Genomic DNA, 27,931 nt, shown 5'->3' on the forward strand with positions numbered 1-27,931 from the left:
ATATATATATATATATTACCAGTCAAATGTTTGGACACACCTACTCATTCAAGGCTTTTTCTTTATTTGCGCTATTTTCTACATTGTAGAATAATAGTGAAGACATCAATTCAATGAAATAACACATATAAAATTGTGTAGTAAAAATAAAAGTGTTAAACAAATCAAAATATATATATTTTTTGAGATTCTTCAAAGTAGCCACCCTTTGCCTTGACGACAGCTTTGCACACTTTTGGCATTTTCTCAACCAGCTTCATTAGGAATGCTTTTCCAACAGTTGTGAAGGAGTTCCCACATATGCTGAGCACATGTTGGCTGCTTTTCCTTCACTCTGTGGTCCAACTCTTCCCAAACAATCTCAATTGGGTTGAGGTCAGGTGATTGTGGAGGCCAGGTCATCTGATGCAGCACTCCATCACTCTCCTTGGTCAAATATCCCTTAAACAGCCTGGAGGTGTGTTTTGGGTCCTTGTCCTGTTGAAAAACAAATGATAGTCCCACTAAGCACAAACCAGATGGGATGGTGTATCACTGCAGAATGCTGTGTTAGCCATGCTGGTTAAGTGTGCCTTGAATTATAAATAAATCACAGACAGTGTCACCAGCAAAGCACATCATAGCACCTCCTCCATGCTTCACAGTGGGAACCACACATGCGGAGATCATCCATTCACCTACTCTGCGTCTCWCAAAGACACAGCGGTTGGAACCAAAAATCTCACATTTGTACTCATCAGACTAAAGGACAGATTTCCACCAGTCTAATGTCCATTGCTCGTGTTTCTTGGRCCAAGCAAGTCTCTTCTTATTGGTGTCCTTTAGTAGTGGTTTCTTTGCAGCAATTTGACCATGAAGGCCTGATTCATGCAGTCTCCTCTGAACAGTTGATGTTGAGACGTGTCTGTATTAGCTGCTAGAGTTATAATAATATAGGTAGTGTGACCTTCCTGGTCCCGTCCCTCAAGTCAGTGAGTCTATATATATATATATATATATACACACACAGGTCTGCGAGAGCTACAGGGAGAGGGCCCTGGAGGAACTCATGACACGCCACAGGGCCCTGGAGGAACTCAATGAAACGCCAGCAGGCCTGGAGGAACTCATGACACGCCCCAGGGCCCTGGAGGAACTCATGACACGCACAGGGCCCTGGAGGAACTCATGACACCGCCACAGGGCCCTGGAGGAACTCATGACACGCCACAGGGCCCTGGAGGAACTCATGACACGCCACAGGGCCCTGGAGGAACTCATGACACGCCACAGGCCCTGGAGGAACCATGACACGCCACAGGGCCCTGGGAGGAACTCATGACACGCCACAGGGTCCCTGGAGGAACTCATGACACCGCACAGGCAGGGCCCTGGAGGACTCATGACACGCCAGAGGCCTGGAGGAACTCATGACAGCCAACAGGCCTTGGAGGAACTCATGACACGCCACAGGGCCCTGGAGGAACTCATGACACTGCTAAATATGAACTAGTAGGGTCTGTTATACTGCTTAGTAGTTATAGAGATAAATGTGTAGCAACATAGTAAAATTTTTAATGGGTCATGTTCAGCAGGGCACAGAACGTTTTTAAAGTGCAGGCAGTCCCATGTTTCAGTCCATTTATGAACACAAGCCATGGTTTTAACACCCATTGGAATATAGGTTTATGATGTATTTAAAGAGAAAAGCTGGATTTGTGCTGGATTAATTTGTGAGTAAACATTTCTTTTCACCAGATTACCCCTTCTTGACTTTTTCCACTTGCATTCACATTGATACTGTAGCATCCAAGACACGCTGCAGAACTTGTGAGTGAAGTATGTTATAAACCTCCCGCTTTGGGCTGGATTTGTCCATGTGTACTTCATACATGTATAATCTAGGAGCAGAATTACCTCAGTCATGAAATCCCTAGTTTGAACACGACTGAATAAAAATGACTGAAGATCCCTATTTTCTTAAATTTTTATGTAGTGTAAAGCCAATGTTTATTTGACAGAATGGTCATCATAATTATATGAAGTACAACAAGTTACTCTAGCAACAACGTGGATGATAAATATATAAATAAAAGCATCGGAGTGTTATGAACGTAAAACAATTTATGAAACAACCTATCAAATCCTCCCGACATTTCATTCATCTCAGATCAAAGCTTTAAAAAAAAAAAAAAAAAAAAAAAAAAAAAAAAAAATTAAAAAAAAAAAAAAAAAAAAAAAAAGAACAAAAATATTACAAATTTGACAGAGTATTTAAAAGTTCTGTAGGTGTTAACACTTCATCTAGACACAGACAACAGAAACAAAACAAAGACCTCGGGCCAGAGTGATTAAGGATCGATGCAGTAGTTGTGAAACCTCAGAGCCAGAACACAGTGGCACTGGAGACGCTGGGTTCTGTTACTAATGCATTATATTCAGGTGTTTATACATTTCCTTCATCTAGACATGTACAAAAATGGACGGGGACAGAAACCCGGGAAACTCAAGCCAGAACGGTGTCTCAGCTGGATGAATCAGGGACAAGTTCTGTCTGATCCCTCAGCTCAGATTAGTGACAGTAGAGTTTAGATGTCCTGTCTTGACAGATTTGGAAGCTTTTGAGAGAACTCGCTGTGGAGGAGAATAGAGAGGTTAAAAACAAAACAAAAATGGAACCGCACGTACAGAAGATCAAAATATGACAATTCAATAAAGTCAAGTCTGTTTTAGAGGTAAGTGGGATTATTAGTATTTTTATTTTTTAATAATGTAGAATTTTGAAGTGGAACATCCCTTTTAGTTTTTCAATTTTTTTTAGCAAATTTTTCAAATGCAACTGGCACATTTTCAAAACTCGTATGTAAACATTTTAAACTGATAACACTTGTAACGCCCTCCATCTTAGGTTCAGAACCTCTGCACAATCATTTGTATTTCACTCATCTTTCACCACAGAGTCATTCTTGCAACAACAATAAAAAATCTAAATTCTGTGAAATACCACAAGAACATTTAGTTCCAAATACATCAGATAATGACAGGCTCACCATTTTAGTCATTTTTAACTACCATTTAATCCAATAGCAAACAAAATACAAGATACACATTTCAAAAATGTTATTTTGACATGCTGAAGAATATATGGTATCTTTTTCCCCCCATACAGTATTTGACTAGAACTTCACTTGTTTTTTAAAAAAAACATTTGTATCCAATGGCAGGTTGTGAGCATGTTAATAAAGGAATATTTCAGTCTTAGTTTCATTGTCGTTATATAGTACATACTGGATGTAGGATAAATTAAAATCAGAAAGGGATATTGTAAAGCAGTTAGCTACTGTAAAAAAAAAACAGCCAGGTGTTACGCCATTTCTGCCCCACGCAACACTGTACAAGACCACCTTTCCAACGTGACTTGTCCACCGATACAGTATCACACAACCGCTGCTTGAAATGCATCTGTTTTCAGTGACATTCAGATGAGTGGAATCTATTATCTACAACCCAGGTGCTTCCCCAGTACAGTGTACACTAATTCTGAAACGGTAGCATAGTGTGACTGTCCACTTTGTCCTAATGAAGCACACTGGCTGATTGAGGAGGATGTAGTATTTACAGCCACATCCATATATGATATGGTTTTACCTTTCAACAAATTGATACATTAGGTAAAAATATTGACTTTTAGTGTTCAGCAGTTATCAAACTATACATGTTAACTTAAATAGGCACTTCATAATAGGCACTTCATAAGTCAGTCGAGCAGTTTGATTATGACAAAAAGAAAGAACAAAATGTAAAGTGAATATTGCATTTTGAAAAGCAGATACTTAAGATTGAATATGGATCCAAACTGAAAGTGATTTGGTGCAGTGAACAAAAGTGATTGTTTGAAAATGTGCGTAGAGTTAAACATGAGCCGTTTTAATGTGTGCTTTAAGTTGTGAAAATTGCACCAAAGTGATAAAAATAAATAAAATGAAACTTCCCATAAAGAGTGTAGAACAAAAGCCAGCAGGTTAATGTTGAAGAGGATAGAAGACATWGAAAAACATGGATGGGTGACAATGCTTTAAAATGTCTAAATGCAGCCGTTTATCTCAATATCAAATKYTTTCTAGTTAACAATTAAGTCCCTTACTGTGATTTTTTTTAAATTAAAAATTGTCAAAAAGAAAACAAAATAGAGTCTTCGCAAAGAGCAAATTTCACAAGCAAGAATGTTGCTAGGACTGTCTGGGAGTGGTCTGAGTGGGGAGGGGACAACTGAAAACTAGCTGTTATTGGCTGAGAGGTCTTATTGGTCTATCAACTAATCACATTTGGTGAGGTGGGGGGGGGGGGGGATTGAATAAATAAAAAGTGAGGTAATATTAAATCTGCCCCTCCCCTCCCCACCGCACAGTCCAGTTCAACAAAGTGTTCGTTTTATCTTCAATAAATTATAAAAATTGCTCCTCACAAGATGGTTAGGCCAACCGAACCAGACCAGGCTCTCAGTTGCACTCTTGGTTAACCATTTAGCATGTTGAGCCTCACTGTTATGGCATTTAAATAAAAACGTTCCTTCATTCAGAACCGGCAATGGAGGTGGATTCGATCTTGACCAAATCCTTCTAAAATAGAATGTAGAGTTAGATGGGGGTCTCCCGAGTGCCGCAGCGGTCTAAGGCACTGCATCTCGGTGCTAGAGGCGTCACTACAGACCCTGGTTCGATTCCAGGCTGTATCACAACCGGCCGTCATTGTAAATAAGAGTTTGTTCTTAACGGACTTGCCCAGTTAACTAAATAAATAAAAAATGGTGACAGAGAAAAGAAACAGTCTAGTCCAGGTGTCCGCGATAGCATGCTAAGCTTTCACTTAAACACATTACCACTCTGTTACAGAGTGAGACCTGGTGCATAGAAAACCTGGTGCTATTCTCTCACTGGACACACAGAAAGACATCGCTACTCATCTTTGATTGGATTGTGTGTTGCCAGGGGCCGATGATTGGTTGGCTAGGTGATAACCTAGGAAATGGGGTTGGAAATTACCGAAAATTCAGAATAGGTGCTGGCGACAGAGTTACTGCTGATGTTACGGTGCGAGGCCGGGCTTTGGGCCGGGTTTCTTAACACACCGCTCAGAGCCATGCCGTTCAGGTGGGAGATGTTCTCTTTGTTCCTCTCCACCGTACGGGGGGTTCTTCCAACACGACTCGGGGTCCTCAGAGGAAGCTATGAGGGGTGGTGTTAGAAAATAGTTCTTTTATTTTAAGCCATAATTATTTTTATTTTTTTGTAATTCTCTGTGCTTGAACACAGATGCTAAAGTGCACTACTAACCTTGCTGGCAGACATAGGTAGTCTGAGGACCGGAGACTGACACAAGGTTCCTCCGAAGGCAGAGCGTAAGGTGCTGTTAGGAGTAGAGCCGTAGATACCGCTCGTGGCATTGAGCTGAGAGAACGAAAACAAAACGAACACATTAAGTCACAATGACAACGACTTTATTGTAGAGAACAGTAAAGTACCTCAGTGCTCCTGTTTATAAAAGTTTAATTTAAAATGCTGAATTATGAATAAACTAAAACTGACAATGGTAATATATTTCTAAAAATGAAAAACAGCTAGAATTTGACCCCCCCCCCCCAAAAAAACCACAATAGTGACTAATCAATTAAAATGAAAAAAAATAAACAGGTGATTTGACCTTTCTTGTTTTGCCAGGCGTAGGGGTCCCTGCAAGGCGTCTTTTGGAGGGGGTTCGTTGAGCAGTACCATACAGCAGGTCATGTTCAATCTGCCGGTTCTTCTTCAGTTGCTGTTTCACAGATCACAGTCAATATTCTCATCTGAACTAGTTTCTGTCTGTTTCACAGATCACAGTCAATATTCTCATCTGAACTAGTTTCTGTCTGTTTCACAGATCACAGTCAATATTCTCATCTGAACTAGTRTCTGTCTGTTTCACAGATCAGTCAATATTCTCATCTGAACCAGTTTCTGTCTATTTCACAGATCACAGTCAATATTCTCATCTGAACTAGTTTCTGTCTGTTTCACAGATCACAGTCAATATTCTCCTCTGAACCAGATTCACTCATTACAAGGGAAGTAGTTAAGATGTCTCTGTTTGAATACTTTTAACCCCCCCCCACTGATTCAATTACGACATGATTGGGGAAAGCCGTGTCAAGACAGTGATCGCAATCTAAGTCAACGTTTATTTAAATCGCGTTTGATCAGTGATTCGCTCAAGGAAGGAAGGGAGGACATTAAGAGCATTGAAACAAGGTCTTTTTAAATCGTACCCTCTCATTCTTCTCTCCCTCCTTCTCCAGCCGCAGTAGCTCCCACTGCTCCTCTACGTACTGGAGGAACCGCTGTCCGTTAACCAGGAACTCTCTGTACTGCTCCTCCTCCCATAGGTCTATCCGAGTCTTCAGGCTCTTCTCCAACTGGAACACATGAGAGAACATGTCCCAAATAAAAACAGCAAGAAATATAGAACCAAAAACAAGCCAGCTATTCAGTATCCGGACAGACCGTTGGGTAGAGGAACTAACCAATGAACATTCAAAATCACAACTTATCCTCACCTTTGGCAGGCTTTTCTGCAGGTCAGCTCTCTGCTTCTCCTCTCGGAGTAGGTTCCCTCCTCGGTTGTTGAATCTAGAAGGATCGGTCGCCTTTTTCTGTGAAGAGTTGAACCGTGTGTTTATAATACAGTCACTTGAAAACACATGAAGGGTGGAGACAAACAGTTGACTCAAATGGCGCAAAAGATACAGGAAACATCATTATAATCTTTTCAGTGTGATTTAATATGGAACTTTTCTTCGACAATGTGCATTATTTCGTTTGCACTACAACAAAAACTTTTTTTGCCTAATATCTGTAAACAAGAACACGTCTCATATTCATCAGTAAAATGCTCACCTCTAGTTGTAGGAACAGAGTCCAGCTCTCTTGCCACCTGGTAACTCCTTCAAACAGTTCCCTGTGGTCTTCATAATGCTTCTTCAGACTCAGTAGCTCTGCCTCATGTAGGTTCAGTAGCTCCACGGTGACGTCAACTGAGGGGGATAGACATGTATTTGTACTAAATCTCACGAGGACAACCAGGGTTGTGTTCACAAACTGGCTGAAACAAGGTGCAACTATCTGGACTACCGTCCAAATTAGAAACGTGAATTCTTAGCAGTCCGTCGCAAAATGTGTTGCTACTGTGTACCCTAATGAACGACACAACCCAGTACATTACGGTCAAAGGTCAAACTTATAAGACGGTACTTTAAATGATCCACTAATAAATAGACACTGCAAATAGAAGCCAAAAAAGACAACTGACCGTCATAGTAGGGTGTGAAGGCTCGTCTCTGCTCCAGGCTGTAGTAACACCTCTCCCAGAACAGAGCCATCTCAGCCCTGATGGTTTCTAGCACATTCTCCATGTTCTTCATTTTGAGCTCATCCAGGCGCCGGCATTCCGCTTCTAACTGCAGGAAGGAACTCGCAAACGTCAGTCAGTAAATCAACCAATTACGGTTCTGACATTCCGTTCAAACCTTAGGTGATAACATACTATTCATTCTACTCAGGTGAGGCACCTGAAAAGGCTATGGTTGGTCATAGGATTTCTGAAAGCATCCCCCTGCCACTGTAAAACATGTATGGTAACAAGGTAAATTAATGTAATTCAACATTTTCCTGAATATAACTGTATCGAGCCCCCCACTATACCAAAGACTTTTAGGCGTCTAAATTTCACTGCAAGTATGTCCATATCTGACCAGCTTGACAGGTTACGTACATAATTAAAATATGGAATACGAGAAGAGTGCCATAGCTGTGAGAAACACGAAAGAGAAAAAAAAGAAAAAATGCTCACAGCATCCATGTTCTTCTTCCTGGACTGGACCATGTGATCTGACATGCCCTCTCGTTCCTCCGGGTGGACCTGCAGTCTCTCCCACAGCTCCTGGATCTTACTGCGGTAGGAGTTACACAGCAACTCGTTCTCGGTCTTACGATCCTCCAGCTGAGAATAACACAACAAGACCGTCAGGTGACGAGTTGACTGACAAGAAGATGGCATTTTGGGATGCGTTAAAATTAAAACATTAAAAACAAAATACCATTCATATAATAACACATACTGTAGTTACATCATTAGGACGCTGAGTATCAAATGTATAACGTTCAGATAGAAAAACGTTACATAGAACAAACATTCCTCTCTGACGTAGAAAGACAAGACGTTACGTAGAACAAACATTCCTCTCTGACGTAGAAAGACGTTACGTAGAACAAACATTCCTCTCTGACGTAGAAAAACGTTACGTAGAACAAACATTCCTCTGACGTAGAAAGACGTTACGTAGAATAAACATTCCTCTCTGACGTAGAAAGACGTTACGTAGAACAAACATTCCTCTSWGARGTAGAWAMWRGTTACGTAGAARAAARWTTCCTCTGACGTAGAAAGACGTTACGTAGAACAAACATTCCTCTCTGACGTAGAAAGACGTTACGTAGAACAAACATTCCTCTGACGTAGAAAGACGTTACGTAGAACAAACATTCCTCTGATGTAGAAAGACGTTACGTAGAACAAACATTCCTCTCTGACGTAGAAAGCCGTTACGTAGAACAAACATGCCTCTCTGACGTAGAATAAAGAATCACGACGGACTTCACGATGTAACTGAACAGACGTTCAGTAGTTCCTCACCTGTCCCAGCAGCAGTTGGAGAGCTGCGATGTTGTCGTTGGACAGACAGAAGGCCTCCTCGTCCTCACACACCACGTCCCTCTCAAAGCTGGTGTCTGGCAGCTGGTCCAGCTCCTCCATACACACAATGATCTGACGCTTGATTCCCACAAACTCACCGTGGCGACGATCCTGGAACATATGAGAGAGAGAGCAAGAGAGAGAGAGAGCGAGAGAAAGAGAGCGAGAGAAAGAGAGCGAGAGAAAGAGAGCGAGAGAAAGAGAGCGAGAGAAAGAGAGCGAGAGAAAGAGAGAGAGAGAGCATAATCCTCAACTTAAGATGACATCAAGATTGTCTGAATGAACATAGTCCAACACACTCCAGTCTAAACGGATGTACTTACGTTACCCTGTTCAATCCTACGTGGATAGAAGGCTTACTTGCCGTTAAACTTGGGGTAACTATACACATCAGCATTTGATCATCACATGCCCATTACAACTTAAGAGCTGCAATTCTCAAACGCACCTCAAAAGTAACCTCAAAAGTCTGTGCTTTAAACCCAACGAGTCCCACCGTAAAGCCGGCGCATTTTGAACTTTAACCCCGTTTAAAAACGTGTGACTGAGCTAAAGACGTCTGGGTTGCATCTACTTCCGCACCCGTAGATAATCAACAGACCTGTGATGAACGGGGGGGCTGAGCTAGAGCGGTGTTTGTGAAACAAGGGCAGATCCCAAAGCATGCAACAGTTTGTGTCAAATAGTTTTGTGTTCAACTTGTAGCCCTGGTTGTCCTGAACCGAATATGGTAAAACACTTCATTGTGAGGCTCAATATAAAGGCTGGACATGAAGATAAATGAAAGTCAGATAAATGAAAAGCTGATTTTTGCTGTGGTGTCAGGACTGATAGGGTTAAGTTACAGCCCCCATTCACTGAGAATGTCTGAGTTTCTATTAAGCAACTAGTGATCCGTCTTTAATTTCAGAGTCTGTGACTACGATTTCATGGCCCTGAATTTCTCTCATTTTCGGAGCAACATAAACTGACCAAGGAAAAACTCCTGGTGGTAAAAATGCTGGCTACATACTAGGAAAATGATGAACAATGAAGCATACGTGCCTTCTCTTCAGTGAGATCGTTGAGGTAAGAGCGATAGCTGTCCAGTTGCTCCAGGGAAGGGACCGTGTCCATGTCAATACAGAAGGGGACTGAACACATGATGTCACACAGCTCCCGGTCCTGCTTGGACAGAGTCTTCAGCTCCTTAACTCTCTGACTCTTCTGTTTCATCATCACCTCCAGGCGTGACCTGATGTCCTTCTCCAGCTGCAGCATCGTCCTCCCCTCGTCCTCCTATAAAAACACATCAAGATGGTTGAGGGGAACGTTAGCCAGCTGCAGCATCGTCCTCCTATAAAAACACATCAAGATGGTTGAGGGGAACGTTAGCCAGCTGCAGCATCGTCCTCCTATAAAACACATCAAGATGGTTGAGGGGAACGTTAACTAGCCCCAGCTGCAGCATCGTCCTCCTATAAAACACATCAAGATGGTTGAGGGGAACGTTAGCCAGCTGCAGCATCGTCTCCCTATAAAAAACATCAAGATGGTTGAGGGGAACGTTAGCCAGCTGCAGCATCGTCCTCCTATAAAACACATCAAGATGGTTGAGGGGAACGTTAGCCAGCTGCACATCGTCCTCCTATAAAACACATCAAGATGGTTGAGGGGAACGTTAGCCAGCTGCAGCATCGTCTCCTATAAAACACATCAGATGGTTGAGGGGAACGTTAGCCAGCTGCAGCATCGTCCTCCTATAAAACACATCAAGATGGTTGAGGGGAACGTTAGCCAGCTGCAGCATCGTCCTCCTATAAAACACATCAAGATGGTTGAGGGGAAAGTTAGCAACATTTGTAATTCCTTTATTTAACCAGGAAAGTAACATTTACATATTTTTAAAGTGAGCTCTGAATAAAAAAATATGCAACATTAAGGTAATGGTGAGCATCGTATTGTCCCCCCCCCCATTTCATTTCTTTCGTGTCTGTATATTTTTTTGTCACACTGCTTTGCTTTATCTTGGCCAGGTCGCAGTTGTAAATGAGAACTTGTTCTCAACTGGCCGACCTGGTTAAATAAAGGTTTAAAAAAAAAAAAAAAATTATACCTCAAATGGGGATAGTTGAAGCTCAGTACACAGAACTTCCAGCTCTTTACGACAGGATTCTATGCTGCTCATCAATCTCTTCCTTAGACTGTCCTCCTCGGCAATCATCATGTCCAGCAAGCCCTGGGAAGAAAAGAAAACGGGTTAGAAGACAGGCCACTGGTTAAAATAAAAATAAAAAAGACACATTCAGCAACTCTTGGTAGGACAATGGAAGTTTGATTCAAAAAGCAACCTCCATTTAACCTAGAAAGAGTTGCTGAATAAATATCTACCAGTCTGCTCATGCACCTTGGTCTAAAATGAGATTACGAAAGCCCTGTTTCTCTAGTCAAGTGCCAGGTGGGTATAATTTACGGAACATTCCAACAAGACTCTGTTCCAAAAACTTTGTAAATAAAAAAGGTTGCCAACAAATAACGCATACAAAGTTGTATAGCGGCAGAATAAGATACCAGGTAGGTAGTGGGACATTTAGTTTTTTTTTTTTTTTACTCACCACTTTTATTCAGAAAAATGTCTGACCTCACTTTGTTAGCCAGTGGACAAACGTTAGGAATAAACTACGTTGTGAGTTGATGCCTACTCGGCAGATAGTTAGCTAGGTGAATTGATCATGCTACTTTGTATGCTTTGTTTGTTGGCATCCTTGTTATTTCTGAAGTTTTTGGAACAGATTCCTGTTGGAAAGTTCGACAAATTATACCCACCCTCCAGTGACCACTGGATAAAGAGTAAACAAATATGATTTGGAAAAGAAGCAGAACTCACTTTGATGTGTTTCCTAACCACATCAGTCCTCTGTAGTCTCTGGTCCTCTGGAATTCCTATTTCCTCCCAGATGTCCTTCAACCGGATAAGGGCTCGATTCAGACATTCTACCGACTCCGCAGCAAGGATTTCACTGTACGGGGAGGAAAATGAAGAGCGGGTGACAGCATGTCACTTAAATATGCTGTTAAATATGAACGCTGCAGCCTGTAACTACGGGAAAGAGTACAGATCAGGTTCACGCTGTCTATGGGTTGTTATGGATCATTTTGTGTGCATTGCAGAGCTTGTTGTTGCGCAAAAGAACAAGTGAGCTGAGTAGGTTTGTCGAAGGTGTCAAATGGCAAGTAGCGTTAGCTAACTACGTAGGAAGTTGGCCAAGCTGTCATCTACATTTTCCGATCAAGGACTCATTGATTGGCGTTCCTATCTCGGCAGGCTAACGTTAAACCGGTTGGTGGACTAGGTATTGGTTTGCCAAAACAGCCCAAGTAACGTCAGTTTAAAATACATGTCGTACTGCATTTAAAATATGTCTAGCCAGTTCATATTTACATAGCTACTTGTGATAATATACAGTAAAGTTGGGTATGGGACTCGTTACTGTATTACTTTGATATCAAACCAAAAGGTGGAAAACAACAAACAGTTAGTTAGCATGGCAAGTATTTACCGATAGCTATTACCGATAGGTTACGACAGCTAACTTTACTGCAGCATCTTGCGCCAATATGTGACCTTGGGTAGCTTGCAAATACTAACTCAAGATATTACCCTCGTTGGTTAAGTTGGCGAGCTAGCTACGTTATTGTAATCAACAATCCAGCTACTGTAGCTAGCTACCGACGTGCATAGCAACAACATGCGAAGACATCATCCAAACACAGATAATGTTTTTGACCAACCTCCTCCTCATGGTCACGGTCCACCGAAAAGACAACACTGGTTAATAAAAAAAAAATGTGTTGCCTAAAATAGGTTTCTTTAAAACACACTGAAACCACAGAAAGATGGTAGTTTCTAGCTATCGAAGCGTCCTCTGTCTGTCCGCCTGCTTCTGCGACTCGGTTCAAATTCTTCACCGAAACTCTGCTTCTCTTCCCATTGGCCGATACAGAGAAAACGTCATAAAAACTGTTTTCTATGGGCGGAAGTACTTAATGAATCAAGAGCTCACCTTTGTATTGGTGAATAAGTGGATCATAACCGATTCATATTTACCATGATTAAATAGTATATACAGTACCAGTCAAAAGTTGACACACCTACTCATTCAAGGTAAAAAACAAAACAAATATTTATCATTCATCCATACTGTGTGTGTCCCATCATTGCAGGTAATTTATGACAAATGTATAAAGTATATGTTTTATAAACTCATGAGCACCAGCCAGCGTATTAGCCTGGTTTTGTTAGCTTGAAAAACTAGTCAATGTCACCCTCTGGTGGCGAAAAAAATGTAATACACCTAGAATGTACCCACATCTTTTCCTAAACTAACAAAACCAGGCTAATACGCTGGCTGGAGTTTATAAAACATATACTTTATACATTTGTCATAAATTACCTGCAAGGATGGGACACACACAGTATGGACGAATGTTCAGTAGTTAAGGGGATATAAATAGCACTTTTAACATTTTTAAATGTTTAATTCTTTTAAATTTGGGGGGGATATAAATAGCACTCCCAAAGAAGATGCATTTTTCAGTTAGGTCGTATCACAACCGGCCGTGATCGGGAGTACCATAGGGCGGCGCACAACTGGCCCAGCGTCGTCCAGGTTAGGGTTTGGTCCGGGATAGGCTGTCATTATAAATAAACAATTTGTTCTTAACTGACTTGACTAGTTAAATAAAGATTTAATAAAAATATAAACGTTATCAACTTCAAAGAGGGAACTTTAGCATAAAACCCACATGGAAAACTGAGATAAAACAAATAACATAACATAATAACATTTATTTGACGCCAAATCAACAACAGTAGTTACTAATAACATAAATTGCTAATGTACGATGTAAAAGGTGGATTTTATAACGTAATCTCAATTTTATACATTTCTATCTCAAGACCATTCCATTTTCAACACACCCACAGCAATTCTCCATAAATCTGCTGTGGATTACCCAGAATCCCATACCTTTTTATCACTGACCCATTAGACAATGTAAACACACTAATCTACCAGGAGGTGGCATAATACCCATTTTATGCAGGAATTTATCAACTTAAATACATCGTTACAATAGCAATATTTTATTTTAGGTCTACAAGCCTCTGGGTTCCTGCTGAAGCACTAACTAACGACTGTAATTTACTCTCTAGATTAAATTTAAAAGGGAGTGAGACGTGTCACACACACACACACACACATCCCTTGTTTCAGAACTCTTGTCCAAACTAGACCTACACCCCAAAACTGACATGTGATGGCTTTCCTGTTCATCAACAACTGACGTGATCAGATAGATGACGAGGTTGAAGGCAGATAATAACATAACAGAGAAACAGGAAGGATTGCTGTAACTATGTGCCTCTTCTTTACTCAGTCACAATAGACGAATGTTGCAATTGTTTGAGGTTTTGATCTTTCTTCCGTTCCCACTGACAGATTTTCTGGGAACTAGAGCATACGGAAAATATACTTTATTTATTTTTCCCGTCACAGACACAAAGATAGAGTCAAGAGTGAGATTATGTAACACAAAACATGACGACTTGTTAAGTAAATAAATAAACATGGAATATGCTAACACCAATAACAAAAATCTAAACATCAACATGTTTAATGATACCTGATTGTATTTCATTACATTTAAAATGATACCCCAGAAACAATTACAGTAGAGAGTCATTATTGTCCTATTTTCAAGACATAGCAGTGAGGTTAAGGCCTACTCCCAAAGCCCGTATACAGTGGCATTACATGAACAATCTCTGGTACTACTAGTGAGGTTAGGCCTACTCCCAAAGCCCGTATACAGTGGCATTACATGAACAATCTCTGGTACTACTAGTGAGGGTAGTGCCTCCTCTCTGTAGTCAAGACTTTCCTCAGTACCTCCGGACTGAACTGATAGGTCAGTTTCTTCTTGACCTTTCTGATTTCTCCCGTCTTGCCGTAGTTCCGCATGGCCCTGGCCATCTTCTGATATGTCATCCTCTTCCTGTTTCCTTTCTGCGTGCCCCAGCGATTGGCCAGAGTCTCCTTGTTTTTAGAGGAGAACTGGAAGATTCCTTTCTCTCTGTCCACCCACCACATACTGTCCTTCATGTCTCCGTTCTTCAGCATGTCCAGGAGGAACTGGTACAGCCGGATCTTCCTCTTGTTACCTGGATAGAGAGATATTTGACATGAATTTCATAATTCATTCATTTCCACAGCTTTTGTTGGATTATGTTAAAAGCTATTAGCAAGTGTGTGATCCCTGTATGTAATAGCCACCCAACAGATTTCTCCCCTGTAATGCTACTGTACTCACTCTCACATGGAAGATTTATGTTTCACAAACAAATGAAAAGGATTATGTTAGTCAGTAAGTAAGTCCTTTATGTAGTAATTCATTCATTAATTGGGTTATTAATTAAGTAATTAATTAGGTCAGTCAGCACTCACTGGAGTCTCCTCCAAAGGGGACATGGTCTCTGTAGTCCTCTTCATCACCCTCAGATACCTCCAGTGGAGGACTGTGACCCACAGGTTCCTCCTCCTCTGAGCAGTAGTAGCTAGGGGACACAGGGGCCTGTTGCTGGTAATACACTGTGTGGTTGTAGTACGGCATCTGTGGAGAAGAAAGGGCATATCATTTGCTGTCATGATGTATTGTTGTACTGTATGTTTTGTTTAGCATTTATATGACATAGTACACACATTTCAGTGACCCATTTGTTTTGCACGACTTCTGGCAGAAAGTATGGGAAACCTACACATAGCCTCTTCATCCAGGTAGTCCCATTGAGATCAAAATACTTATTTCACTAAAAAGGTGCCCTGTCTGGTCATAAGAGATGATAGGCTTAGTATTATGCTTGATTAGTTGTCTCTCTGACTTTGTGATCACATGCACATCATAGGGAGGTTGGTGGCACCTTAATTTGGGGAGGATGTGCTCGTGGTAATGGCTAGAAGCAGAATGAGAGAAATGGTATCAAATACATCAAAAACACATGGTTTCCATTGGTTCTTGGGTTCACAGCAAAGCTGTTAAACCTATTGTTAATCTTAGATCTTTTTTTTTCTTCTTTGACATGGTCAAATAACTCAAGTATAGATTGGGTAACTTATTTTCTAATTTGGCACACAGAAACTAGAGGCCATGAGTAACTTGGTCAAAAAGAATGATTGGCTTATAGGTGTCGCTGTTATAAGCAATCTCACTTAAACCCTCATATCTGCCACCACGTTTTACCTAGAGACATTAAACTTTGTATTTTAGGCGTCTTTCCGCATGCTGAACACATTTTCCTCAAGGACCCATAAGGTCTGTCAGGATATATTTTCTTCCATCTTGGACATTTTTGAAAACCTTTGAAAAACTTATTCTCATGAACCATAAGTCCAAATAACACCATGTAGGCTCTTGGTTCAGTATGTAGGGCCCTTGGTTCAGTACGTAGGGCCCTTGGTTCAGTACGTAGGGCCCTTGGTTCAGTACGTAGGGCCCTTGGTTCAGTACGTAGGGCCCTGTGGTTCAGTATGTAGCCCTTGCGTTCAGTATTTTAGGCCTTGTACAGTATGTAAGGCCCTTGTAACATATGTAGGCCCTTGGTCCACCAGTATGCGTACGGCCTTGGCTCTACCCAGTCATGTTACGGGCCCTTGCTACAGTTATTGTACGGCCCTGGTACACGTCCCATGTCACACGCCGTCCTTGGTACAGTATGTAGGCCCTTGGCTTACAGTAATGTAAGGTCCTTGTACAGTATGTAGCCTGTTACACTATGTAGGGCCCTTGTTCAGTATGTAGTCCCTTGGCTACCAGTTGTCTGGCCCTTCGGTACCAGTATGTCCAGCGCCTTCGGTACCACGTATCGATCCAGGCGGCCCTTGCTAACAGTACGTAAGGCCTGGTACAGTCCAAATGTACCCTTGCGCATACCAGTATGGTAGCGCCCTTTGGCTACAGTTATGTAAGGCCCCTTCGGCACAGTCCATCGTAGGCCCTTGGCACCAGCTATGCTACTCAGGCCCTTTGGCTTAACAGTATGTAGCGGCCCCTTGCGCTACAGTATGGAGGCCCCATGGTTCAGATATGAGGGCCCTTGTTCAGTAGTGTAGGCCCTATGGTTCAAGTATGTAGGGCGCCCTTGGTTCCAGGTATGTTAGCGGCCCTTGGTTCAGATGCCTCCTAGCGCGCCCCTTGGTTCACGTACTGTAGCCCTTCAGACCTGCCCTGGTTTCAGTACTGTAGGGCCCTTGGTTCAAGTACGTTAAGCCTCGGTACAGTCCTTCGCCCTTGTTACAGTATTTTAGGCATTACAAATGTAGGGCCCTTGGTACAGTATGTAGGCCCTTGGTACAGTATGTAGGCCCTGGTACAGTATGTAGGCCCTTGGCTACAGTCTTGGCAGGCCCTTGGCAGTATGTAGGCCTTGGTCAGTATGTAGGGCCCTTGGTCAGTATGTAGGGCCCTTGGTACAGTATGTAGGCCTTGGTCAGTACGGAAGTAGGCCCTTGGTACAGTACGTAAGGCCCTTGGTACTAGTATGTAGCCCTTGTACAGTATTGTAAGGCCTTGGCTACAGTATGTAGGCCCTGGTTCATATGTAGGCCTACGTTCAGTATCTCAGGCCCTTGGTACTCAGTACTGTAGCGGGCCCTCTGGTTCAGTATGTAGGCGCCTTGGTTCAGTACCTGTAGCGGCCCCTTGGGCTCAGTACTGTTAGGCCCTTGGTTCAATACTTTAGGGCCCTTGGCTATCCAGTATTTAGGCCCTTGGCTTACAGATGTAAGCTTGTCATTTATGCCCTTGGCGTACTATGTAAGCCACTGACGATAGCAGCCCTGTACAGTATGTAGCGCCTTGGTACAGATTGCCGGAGTATGTAGGCCTTTGGTACAGTATGGTAGGCCCTTGCGCCTACAGTATGTTAGGCCTTGTACAAGTCACGCTAAGGCCTTGGTACCAGTACGTAAGGCCCTTGGTACAGTACGTAGGCCCTTGTACAGGTTACGTAAGGCCCTTGTACAGTATGTAGGGCCCTTGCGTACAGTGTGTAGGCCCTTTGGTACCCAGTATCCGTCACCGGCGCCTTGGCTACAGTCCACTGATCGGCCCCTCTGCCGCTCACAGTACTGTAGGCAAAACCTTGGTACCAATATGTCAGGTCCTTGCGCTACCAGCTACCTCGTAGGCCCTTGGTCACAGCCTATGTAACCCGGTCCCTTGGTCCACCAGCCTATTAGCGCCCTTGGCCTACACGTACCTGTAGGCCTTCGGACCAGTACGTCTCAGCGGCCCTTGGTACAGTACGTAAGGCCCTTGGTACAGTACGTAAGGCCCTTGGTACAGTATGTAGGCCCTTGGTACAGTATGTAGGCCCTTGGTACAGTATGTAGGCCCTTGGTACAGTATGTAGGCCCTTGGTACGTCTCTTAACTTAGTTTGAAAAAGCGAAGGGATTGGTTAAGAGATCGCAAGTTATTTATAAAATCAGGAAATCCGATTTGAAGTGTACATTTAAATCCTTTGTCCACTTCACAATGACCTATCAACTGGACACGTTTTAGAGTCAAAGACATTACCACGATGGACCATTGTAAGTTCCACATTGATATCTTAAAATGTGGAAACTGTTAACGATTCACTTTTTTGATTATGTAATGCTAATGCTTAAAATAATCAGTGGCGACCCGGCATTCAGAGCAGGTGGGGCAGAGCGCCACATTTTTTAGGTTTGCCTGTTTTGCATTAATACGTGTCACATATCAGTTTGCAAACAATGTATTTAAAAAAAATATATAATAGAGTTAATAAAGCCACATACAAACATGGTCTCTTTTTTGTTTACTTGAGTAAGGCAGCTCCAAAATGTAGGTTTCAGCCTAGCTCAGTGCTTTCTGTGGTGGTGGGGCAAGCCAGCAGAAAATATGGAGCGTTAAGCCGTGATTGGTTCTGTCACTCACGGGGACACTACGTCACCGCCAAGTCTAAGGGTAGACCTCGAAAATTCTAGACCCTTGGGTGCTGCCATAGAGTTACAGTAGAAGTGCCCATCCAAGAAGGCTCAAGGTCATTGGCCACAGATAAAATGACGTCAAATCACGTTATATCTACAGTAGTTTTGATTGGACTGATCATGTCAACATCATACTTTCAAAATCTTAGCTAGCAGTCATCATCATGAATCAAGTCGACAATCTACTGGCATATCCTTTTTAATCCTTGCCATATGAAGAGAAATAATGAAGAGATATTATAGATAAAACGTATCGGTGCTCATCAGCCATTGGACAAAAACATTACACAAGTTGGAAATCGCAAATTCAACAATGAATTGTTTGGAAGGAATCAGTGACAGTGGCCCCAAATATGTGATTAAGGGGCTCTTTTCCAAGTTTAAAATGATAAACATTCAACATTGGCCATGCTGTCAATGAAGCATGATTTGTGCCATGCTCAAAACAACTGTTAACTCCGAACTGAGAAAACTTGACTTCAGTGAGTTCAAGACAACTGGGAAGTCGGGAATAAACGAGCTCCGACTGGGAAAATACGTTTTCAACGGTCAACCAACTCGGAATTGTAAATCCGGGCCTCTTTCTAGAGCTACGACCTGAAGATCAATGACATCATCATGATTCGACCTTGTTTTTTCCCCCCGAGTTCCCAGTTGTTTTGAAAGCACCATAAATCCAGAGAATGCCAGACTTTGATGACAAAATATGCCCACGAAGGACCGCCCGTGCCACCTTCCTGTTCAAGTGAGCACAGCACAAGGTGCGTTCAAAACCGTATTGTATGCTGCTGCATAAATGATGTAATATGCCAGGGAGATATGTATACTGTAGCTAAGAAAGTAATACTAAGTGTATGTTGTGTAGTAAGATAGTAGCCCATGTGCCTCACCCTAATAATTTGGTCTATTTACCCCTCTTAATTTTGCCTACTGTTCTGACTTGGTGGTGCACATGTAGCCTATAACCTGTTTTAGAGAAATGTAATCATCGAATATTGTAAGATCTTTCATTGTCTCCTTATATGCCCGCTTTATTTATCCTACGGTTCTGACTTGGTGTACAGGGAAAACACTGTAAGAACGGCCCATGTTCTGAATTCTGTCGCTGTACATTTCAAAAGTGCTAAACAAATAGTTATATTGACCACGTCCATACGTGTTCACTCATTAATGTCTTAATCGAAATTACGGATTGTCCTTTATCCGCTTGTCGTCCACTTATGCCATAGTTTGTACATGTCACGCCTGGTCCCGCTCCCACCCTCTGGCGCTCGAGGGCGCCAAGCTGCCCCTCATTACGCACACCTGTCACCATCATTACATGCATCAGCGCTCATTGGACTCCTTCACGTTGTTGATTTCCCCCTCTATATCTGTCTGTTCCTCAGTTTTGTTCCCCGTGTCAGCATTATTGTCGTAATGTCATTTTGTTCCCCCCCATCCAGACGCTGTTCTTGTTTTGTTTGATATCTGTTTTTCCATTAAATGTTCACTACCTGTATTTGCTTCTCATGTCCAGTGTCAGTCCATCTCAATAGTCATTAGAAACCACATTTGTTTAAGCAAGTCAGCTATGTTGATTTAAAAGGCAGTAAATGAGGCTGAATGAACTGTGAACGGTTTCACTGCCAGACAAGGCTCCGCTGATAGTCAGGTGTAGCAGTGGTAAGATGTTGGGACTGCTGTTGGGACAGCTTTATGTAGGCCCTAACAGTTTGTGGGCACCGTTTGTCACCGTTATAGTCCAATTAATGTATTGTTTAGTGTAGTGTAGTGGCCATTATCCCGGAGTCACCTCTTCACTGTTGACGTTGAGACTGGTGTTTTCCGGGTACTATTTAATGAAGCTGCCAGTTGAGGACTTGGGAGGCGTCTGTTTCTCAAACTAGACACTAATGTACTTGTCCTCTTGCTCAGTTGTGCACCGGGTCCTCCCACTCCTCTTTCTATTCTGGTTAGGGCCAGTTTGTGCTGTTCTGTGAAGGGAGTAGTACACAGCATTGTACGAGATCTTCAGTTTCTTGGCAATTTCTCGCATGGAATAGCCTTCATTTCTCAGAACAAGAATAGACGGATGAGTTTCAGAAGAAAGTTATTTGTTTCTGGCCATTTTGAGCCTGTAATCGAACCCACAAATGCTGATGCTCCAGATACTCAACTAGTCTAAAGAAGGAACGTTTTATTGCTTCTTTAAGCAGAACAACAGTTTTCAGCTGTGCTAATATAATTGCAAAAGGGTTTTCTAATGATCAATTAGCCTTTTAAAATGATAAACTTGGATTAACACAACGTGCCATTGGAACACAGGCGTGATGGTTGCTGATAATGGGCCTCTGTATGCCTATGCAGATATTCATATATATATATATTTTTAAATCAGCCGTTTCCAGCTACAAAAGTTATTTACAACATTAACAATGTCTACACCGTATTTCTGATCAATTTGATGTTATTTTAAAATGGACAAAAAAAATACTGTGCTTTTCTTTCAAAAACAAGAACATTTCTAAGTGACCCCAAACTTTTGAACGGTAGTGTAAATCAGGACAAGCCACCTTGTACCGACAACCTTGTTGGTAAATTGCGTTAAGTTGGTAGCGTAATACATTGGGACTACTGTTTGCCACATCTTCAATTTAAGCCTAGAAAACAATGTGTGCGCTCAGGCCTGGAGGAAGGCCATTCCACTGTCCATTTATAGCAAAGAACACTTTCATTTTTCAAACAGCCGACCAATCAGCCTTTTACCGGTGCTTAGCAAACTTTGGGGGGGGGGGGGGAAGTGTGTTTTATTTGGTGCGGAGTGTTTATTTTACAGAAAACAAATTAACAAAACTTTCAGCATGCCTTATAATAACAAAGGGCACAACATCCTTGGCACTGACAAAAGATGAGCTGACAGAGAATACAATAATACGATTGTGGAAACTGTTTAGTTCGATTTTCTAGTTGAGACTTCAGTGCAGCTTTTTGATATCATTGATCATATCCTATTTCTTGCTTTTTTTTTTTTTTTATAGTGTTATGGATTTTGTGTTGTCGTCCCGACTTATCATGGATTGAGAGTTACCTAGCTAATAGAACACAGAGTGTTTTCTTTAAATGGCCGCCTCTAATTCAAATTCAGTTGAATGTGCTGTACCACAGCCGGCAGCCCGGTAGGGCCATTTGTTTTTCTGTTTTATACTAATGAACTTCCACTGATCTTGAATAAAGGCCTGTGTGTGTCTATGTATGCTTGACAAAACTCAACTAGTATACACGTCACCTAGGACAGTAGAATAAATAACCGACCACCCTTAACAAGGCGCTCCAGACAGTCTTAAAATGGGTAACATACGCAATAGACGGTTTTTTAGATATCGCAAAAAAAACAAAACAACACAAAACATTTGTTTTTGGGACACAATCACTCACAATACGCTAAACTAATCTAGATCTAGTTACTCAATAATGTGCGAGTTGAGCAAAGAAGGACATAGGAAAATTGTAGTTAGGTCCCAGAAACAGAGCAGCGATTACACAAATATCTTACACAGAGGGCGAATGGCAGTAACATGGATGTCAATCTCTCCTGGTCTCAAAAGTGGAGGAGAGATTTGACTGCATCACTATTGGGCTTTGCTGTTGAGGTGTTTTTATGTGTTAAAGTGTCAAACTCTTCTGTTTCAAGCAGTCCGGACCAATCATCAGATACCACACCAAGACATGAATCCAGAGGTCTCTTCACAAGTCCCCAGGTCAAATCAAATGAAGCCAGAGGTCTCTTCACAAGTCCCCCAGGTCAAATCAAATGAAGCCAGAGGTCTCTTCACAGTCCCCAGGTCAAATCAAATGAAGCCAGAGGTCTCTTTCACAGTCCCAGTACAATACAAATGAAGCCAGAGGTCTCTTCACGTCCCCAGGTCAAATCAAAATGAAGCCAGAGGTTCTCTTCACAGTCCCCGAGGTCACAAATCACATTGAAGCCAGAGGTCTTCTTCACAACAGTCCCCAGGTCAAATCAAATGAAGACCAGAGGTCTCTTCACAGTCCCCATGGTCAAATTTCAAAATGAAGCCAGAGGTCTCTTCAACAGTCCCCAGGTTCAAATCAAAATGAAGCTCAGAGGTCTCTTTCACAGTCCCCGCAGTCAAATCACATGAAGCCAGAGGTCTTTCTTCACAGTCCCCAGGTCAAATCCAAATTAAGCCACGAGTCTCTTCACAGTCCCCAGGTCCAGACAGAAGGGCTTGGGAAACCTACACTATTATAATAGAGCCATGACTACATGGACAATCTCTGCCACCCCAGGTAACTAAGCAAACTAGCAATGAAAACCAGATTTTTTTTTAAACTGATAAAGAACAACCTCACCGCCAACGACAGGGACTGTGAAGATACAGATATAAACATATATACAAATGCTGTGTATTATAACTTTGTGTTTGTTTCCTGTTTGGGACACCCAGGAGGAGCAATTGGGGATCCTAATAAAATACTTAAATAGACTCAATGGAATTAGCTCTAATGAAATTTGAAAAATGATTAGTTGCTGCATTCAAAGTCATCAAACGCGCTACACCATATCACACACCAGGCCTAAAATAATGAACGATGGACATGTAGGCCATGAAAATTTGGTATGTACCTTATGTATACAGTACCAGTCAAAAGTTTGGTCACAGCATCTACTCATTCAAGGGTTTTCTTTATTTTTTTTAAACTATTTTCTACATTGTAGAATAATAGTGAAGACATCAAACTAGGAAATTAAACACATATGGAAAACATGTTAGTGACCAAAAAAAAAGTGTTAAACAAATCAAAATAATATTTTAGATTTTTCAAAGTAGCCACCCTATTGCCTTGTTGGACAGCTTTGCCACACTCTTGGCCATTCTCTTCAAAACCCGCTCTTTGCTCCAAAAGACTCCATCATCCATGACCCATCAAGGTTAAGCCAGGTGTGTCTGACATGAGTATTACGGCTTTATCTATGTAAAATAATGCCAAAATATTTGTATCTGGAATTTGTCTATTCAGCATCAGTAGAACATGCCTGACCCTCTCCTCCACCAGTCATACGAGTTGAGAATGGTCTAATGACTCCCATCAAAAAGAGGAGCTGGCCAAGCACAGCACAGTTACACCTGAAGCATGATGCTTGCAGCGTAAGTGGGAGAACTTCATTCAACAACTATACAGGAGATAATGCTTATATAGTATTAGCTTAAGGGACTCCACCCAGGACACACACTTTGTGGAAGCTGCTTGCCATTTCCCATGTGGACAAAAGCAGGCAGTGTGGGCAATCTCTACAAGGATCGATGACAACACTTTGTATGTAAACATAAACAACACGTTTTCATTATTTAATTGACCTCCACCATGTGGGCACTACTTTTATCGATCTCACCATTTATTCTGTATTTTTCCAGAGGTACGGTTGTAGTAGGGCTGTGTGTTATCATTTTAACTTCCAGTTCCAAGATTGAAGTTCCTTGTATGCAGTTGCTGCTTGGTTTGCACATTTGTACGTAAAGTGAAACTTACCTTGAAAAATGATGCATAAAAAAAAATATTACGTTACATTACATTTCTTGGAATTAACTTTATCTTAATGTTCTTTTGTTGTTTCGCAAGGTGTTGCACTATCCTTTCTGCGCAATGCTGAACATCCATCCCTCCCTCATTTAGGATCGTCTGCCTGTACAAGCACTACTGGACTGAACACAAGACTAGGACAAACTTAGTGTTTTTTGAGAAGATCAGGGAAGTTATTTGCAACGAACATAACAGGTCTGGACATCACATGAACCTTGCAACTCAAATAAAGGGCAGACGACAGGAAAACAGCTCGTCCGAAAATATAAGATTTCCCTTGGTTCATGCGTTGGGTTCGGACCCGACCAGGTCAATCAGCACAATCTTGCAGTGCCTCTATTCAAATAATTATCCACCTAACGGCATACGTTGCTTGCTACTATTTTTTTTTTTTAAATCCTGCTGCCTCAACCAATTTACCCCTGATTGTACATTGTTATAACTACCTTCACATCTATCACTGATACTGATATTGTTTCTTGTACATACTGTATTATTATTTTATTCACTATGCTATTGCTAATGGATGATTGCTTACTATGCAAGGTAAGCAAATTTGGCTGTTACCGTTTTTACACCTTCTGTAGAGACCCATCCCCACCTTAGCAAGTTATGTGGGCTGGGGATATCAGGCCATTTCTTTCAACATGACCCATCAATTAGACAAGTTGTGCTTCTGGGTAAGCGTCATTTCTAAAATTTCATTTAAAAATATTTCTGTTTCCCTTTGAATTTTTTCCTCTATTGTAGGCCAACCAACTTACCACGTTATCTTAATTCTTTACTACACTACTCATGTTAGCACATGACCTAACATAGTGATCCTTAAAGAGATGGGTGGGGCTGGCAGGAACCAATGCGAAGTCAAGAAGGCCATTTTTCTCAAAAAGTGAGTTGGACAAGTTTTATTAACTTTCAAAGGCAGAAATTACGTTTCTACATTGTTCCTCAAATGCAGTGTATGAGTAATACCATTTTGTTAGCTCCATGAGTCACTACTTTTTGATTCACAATGAATAAAATACCACAATTTTCTGAAAATTTTTGCGTACATAAGTACCGAATCTTTGTATGCAAAGGGTGGGGGGGGGGGGGTTCTCCGTCACCAAATGTAAAGTAAAGTGACGAATACCTGAAAAATTAACTACTTACAGTAAGTACTATAAAGTTTTTTTACTTATATCAGTACTCTTAGCTCTGATAATATCATATCCATTTTTTAATATTATACGAAAAGGGGGGGGGGGGGGGGGCTCTTACCATCTATTACTGTCCAACCTATACTATGATATTGCGTTCATGCTTTTGTGGTGACCCCCCACCTGCCTATGTCCTCCTCCTAATTTTAAGTAGGTCCAAAAACCAATGTCCACAACATTTTGCTCCAATGTTCAAACTAATAACAATGTTAGCTCTGAGGGGACTGGTGACTTTGAGTCCCATCATGGTGCCAAAAACGCATTTGTTCACTCTTTGTGTGCATTTTGGACTGTTGTATGTCTTATTCAGTCCATATAAATCTTGTCACGTTTAACGTTGTCTTCAAGCTTCCCATACTCTCCCCCACTGAAATTAGCGCTTGAATAGTGAGCGCATCCTTATTTCGGATTTCCCTTGTTAAGTCAAGGAACTTTCCCGGGTCTACTTCAGCTTATTTTCCCGCGTGCGGTCTCTCGGTTCTGGGAACGCCTTCTCGCTACCGCCCAGGCCATGTGAATCGGGATAGTTGCGCAGGCTTGGGTGTAGGCGAGCGCCGACGGCATCCACTGGATAATAGCCCACCTCGCGATACAGTGACGTGCACTTGATTCCTCCTTCCCTTGGGCCATTGCAGGGGATCACTTTTGCATCCCTTCTTTCGGCAAATAACGCCCGGAGCACCCCGACTTGAATCAGACAGTGTGATGGAGACATGGGAAAGAATGTACAGCGCGAGTTTGACGAGCCTTCAGAAAAATGTGTTTTGCCTCTGGAATGTTCTTTTAGAGAGTATAGGAAAGGGGAGTACCGCCGGGAAAAGACAGTATGTCATCTTTGTTTTTGACACCTCGGTCTGTGCTTTTGGTTGGTGGAGATCATAACTCTCTCCTCAAACTAGTGAACCTGTGCTGTCCCTTCCTTCTACCTTGCTGGTTTTGTATTATGTCGCATTAACACGTAAGCTCCTTCAGCTGCTTTGGACTCATCGGCACCAACTCTTTCTGAACTGATTATTTTATTCATCCTTTTACTTCAATCTTACAATTGACTGTCTCTCGCAAAAACCTCGCGTTCCTGAGAAGTACTTTTAACTAATGTATCTAGGTAAAAAGGGTACTAGATGAGTGTAACACCAATTATAACTTGTCAAATAACTGTTGCTGGTTTTTTGATGTTTGCGACTTGAATGGGTTTATAAAGCCAACAAGGGAATTGGTAGCAAATAGGGAATCTCGTGGCCATCTTATAATTCGTAGTCAAAGGTCATATTGTTTGGAAGTCTCTCCCATAACCAATAAATATTCTCCAAACTTGGTTGTTTCTTCACATCGAACTCTTCACACAATACTGACTGGAACAATATCAACGGTATCATGTTCATTTTAAGGCACCTGTTAATGTAAGAGCTTTTCCTTAAACCACTACCTAGATACCCGAGGCATTATGTTTTGTATTAGCTACATTTATTATGTATAAATTAAATGATATACTATTTTGGTTTTGGCTTTGTGAGATAAGCATAAAAAGATTTTTAGAACCCAAATGTATTGTGGAAAGAAGTATTCATTCACATCAATTGTGCTCAACAATGTTACTCTAGGCGCCAGAGCAGTGAGTCTGTCTGTGCATAGTCAGTGTTAGCCTCTATTCTACCATTAGTTATCTGGTTCTGTCTTGCATCCTCTCAGTTTGAAACCAGATTAATAGTATACCAATGCTTGTGGTCTGTGCGCGACCGGTTCACTGTATTTGGTATTATTTGTGCAAGTGTTCACTGATATGTGGCAGTCCCTATATTTTTTTCCCCTTTGTCGTGGTTACGTTGGCATTGGCGTTATTTTGTCGTTCAAGCCTGGAAATCGACCTGTAGCAAGTCCACTTGAGAGTGAACGGCCTCCCCTCCACTTTTCTCGTTAAGCTCCAACCCCAGCCTGCCACATTGCATCCACCATTGTCGAGATATGGCATTATCCTCTTCCCCACAGGACAGATATAGTACATAGGAACAGAAAATGACTTCCTTGCGAGACCCTCTAATGTGGGCGGCTCCTTTTCAAGGCAACGCGTGGGAGACGCCAGCATCCTTGCTAGCGCATTCCCCACAGGGACCCGCCTAGATCCAATCATGGTTGCCTGTTGGGCCTGAGCGCTCTTTGACCCGAGGAGGCCCCTCCTGGAGACTTTGTCCGGTAAGGATGTATCTTCAAGAGCCCCGCGTACAAGGGCAAGTAAACTAATTGAGCCGCCAACCCACGTTATCTTCCCGCCCTCCCTCATTGTCCTTTACTTCGTACCCTACAACGGGCCGATCCCACCTGATAGGAGGAGCTGTGT

The 27,931-nt window shown here is 41.9% G+C and overlaps 2 protein-coding genes across 5 annotated transcripts in view; both read right to left on the reverse strand.

Annotated features, from left to right (window-relative positions):
* Positions 1 to 2,076: 2,076 nt before the first annotated feature.
* Positions 2,077 to 12,687, reverse strand: LOC112070355 (protein regulator of cytokinesis 1-like). 2 transcript variants are annotated; one of them, XM_024137769.2, is made up of 14 exons: positions 12,535 to 12,687; positions 11,630 to 11,762; positions 10,859 to 10,981; positions 9,808 to 10,041; positions 8,704 to 8,874; positions 7,861 to 8,010; positions 7,321 to 7,468; positions 6,909 to 7,045; positions 6,569 to 6,664; positions 6,281 to 6,427; positions 5,680 to 5,790; positions 5,313 to 5,426; positions 5,022 to 5,204; positions 2,077 to 2,613 (listed from the first exon to the last, which is right to left on the reverse strand). In XM_024137769.2, the coding sequence occupies exons 1-14, from the start codon at positions 12,543 to 12,545 to the stop codon at positions 2,542 to 2,544; spliced, it is 1,830 nt and encodes a 609-aa protein (XP_023993537.1). In that variant the 5' UTR covers positions 12,546 to 12,687; the 3' UTR covers positions 2,077 to 2,541. The 2 variants fall into 2 exon arrangements, with proteins under 2 accessions (XP_023993537.1, XP_023993538.1); XM_024137770.2 differs by having other exon boundaries at positions 2,200 to 2,613; positions 5,108 to 5,204.
* A 1,576-nt stretch (positions 12,688 to 14,263) lies between these two features.
* The window catches only part of LOC112070356 (transcription factor PU.1), a 16,988-nt gene continuing 3,320 nt past the window's right edge, over positions 14,264 to 27,931 (reverse strand). For all 3 annotated transcript variants that reach the window (XM_024137771.2, XM_070438938.1, XM_024137772.2), the window contains 2 exons: positions 15,249 to 15,414; positions 14,264 to 14,965 (listed from right to left, as the gene is read on the reverse strand). In XM_024137771.2, coding sequence (XP_023993539.1) covers positions 14,646 to 14,965; positions 15,249 to 15,414 — 486 coding nt within the window. In that variant the 3' untranslated portion in view covers positions 14,264 to 14,645. The remainder of the gene's footprint in view (positions 14,966 to 15,248; positions 15,415 to 27,931) is intronic.

The sequence above is a fragment of the Salvelinus sp. IW2-2015 genome, unplaced genomic scaffold (genome assembly GCF_002910315.2).
Source record: "Salvelinus sp. IW2-2015 unplaced genomic scaffold, ASM291031v2 Un_scaffold1303, whole genome shotgun sequence".
Classification (NCBI taxonomy): domain Eukaryota; kingdom Metazoa; phylum Chordata; class Actinopteri; order Salmoniformes; family Salmonidae; genus Salvelinus; species Salvelinus sp. IW2-2015.

What these genes read in the sequence shown, in the direction of transcription:
- LOC112070355 (XM_024137769.2), bottom strand. An exon ending in TGCAGAAAAGCCTGCCAAAG is followed by an intron (nt 6,428 to 6,568) that starts GTGAGGATAAGT and finishes CATGTGTTCCAG; the next exon opens with TTGGAGAAGAGCCTGAAGAC. An exon ending in CGCCTGGCAAAACAAGAAAG is followed by an intron (nt 5,427 to 5,679) that starts GTCAAATCACCT and finishes TCGTTCTCTCAG; the next exon opens with CTCAATGCCACGAGCGGTAT.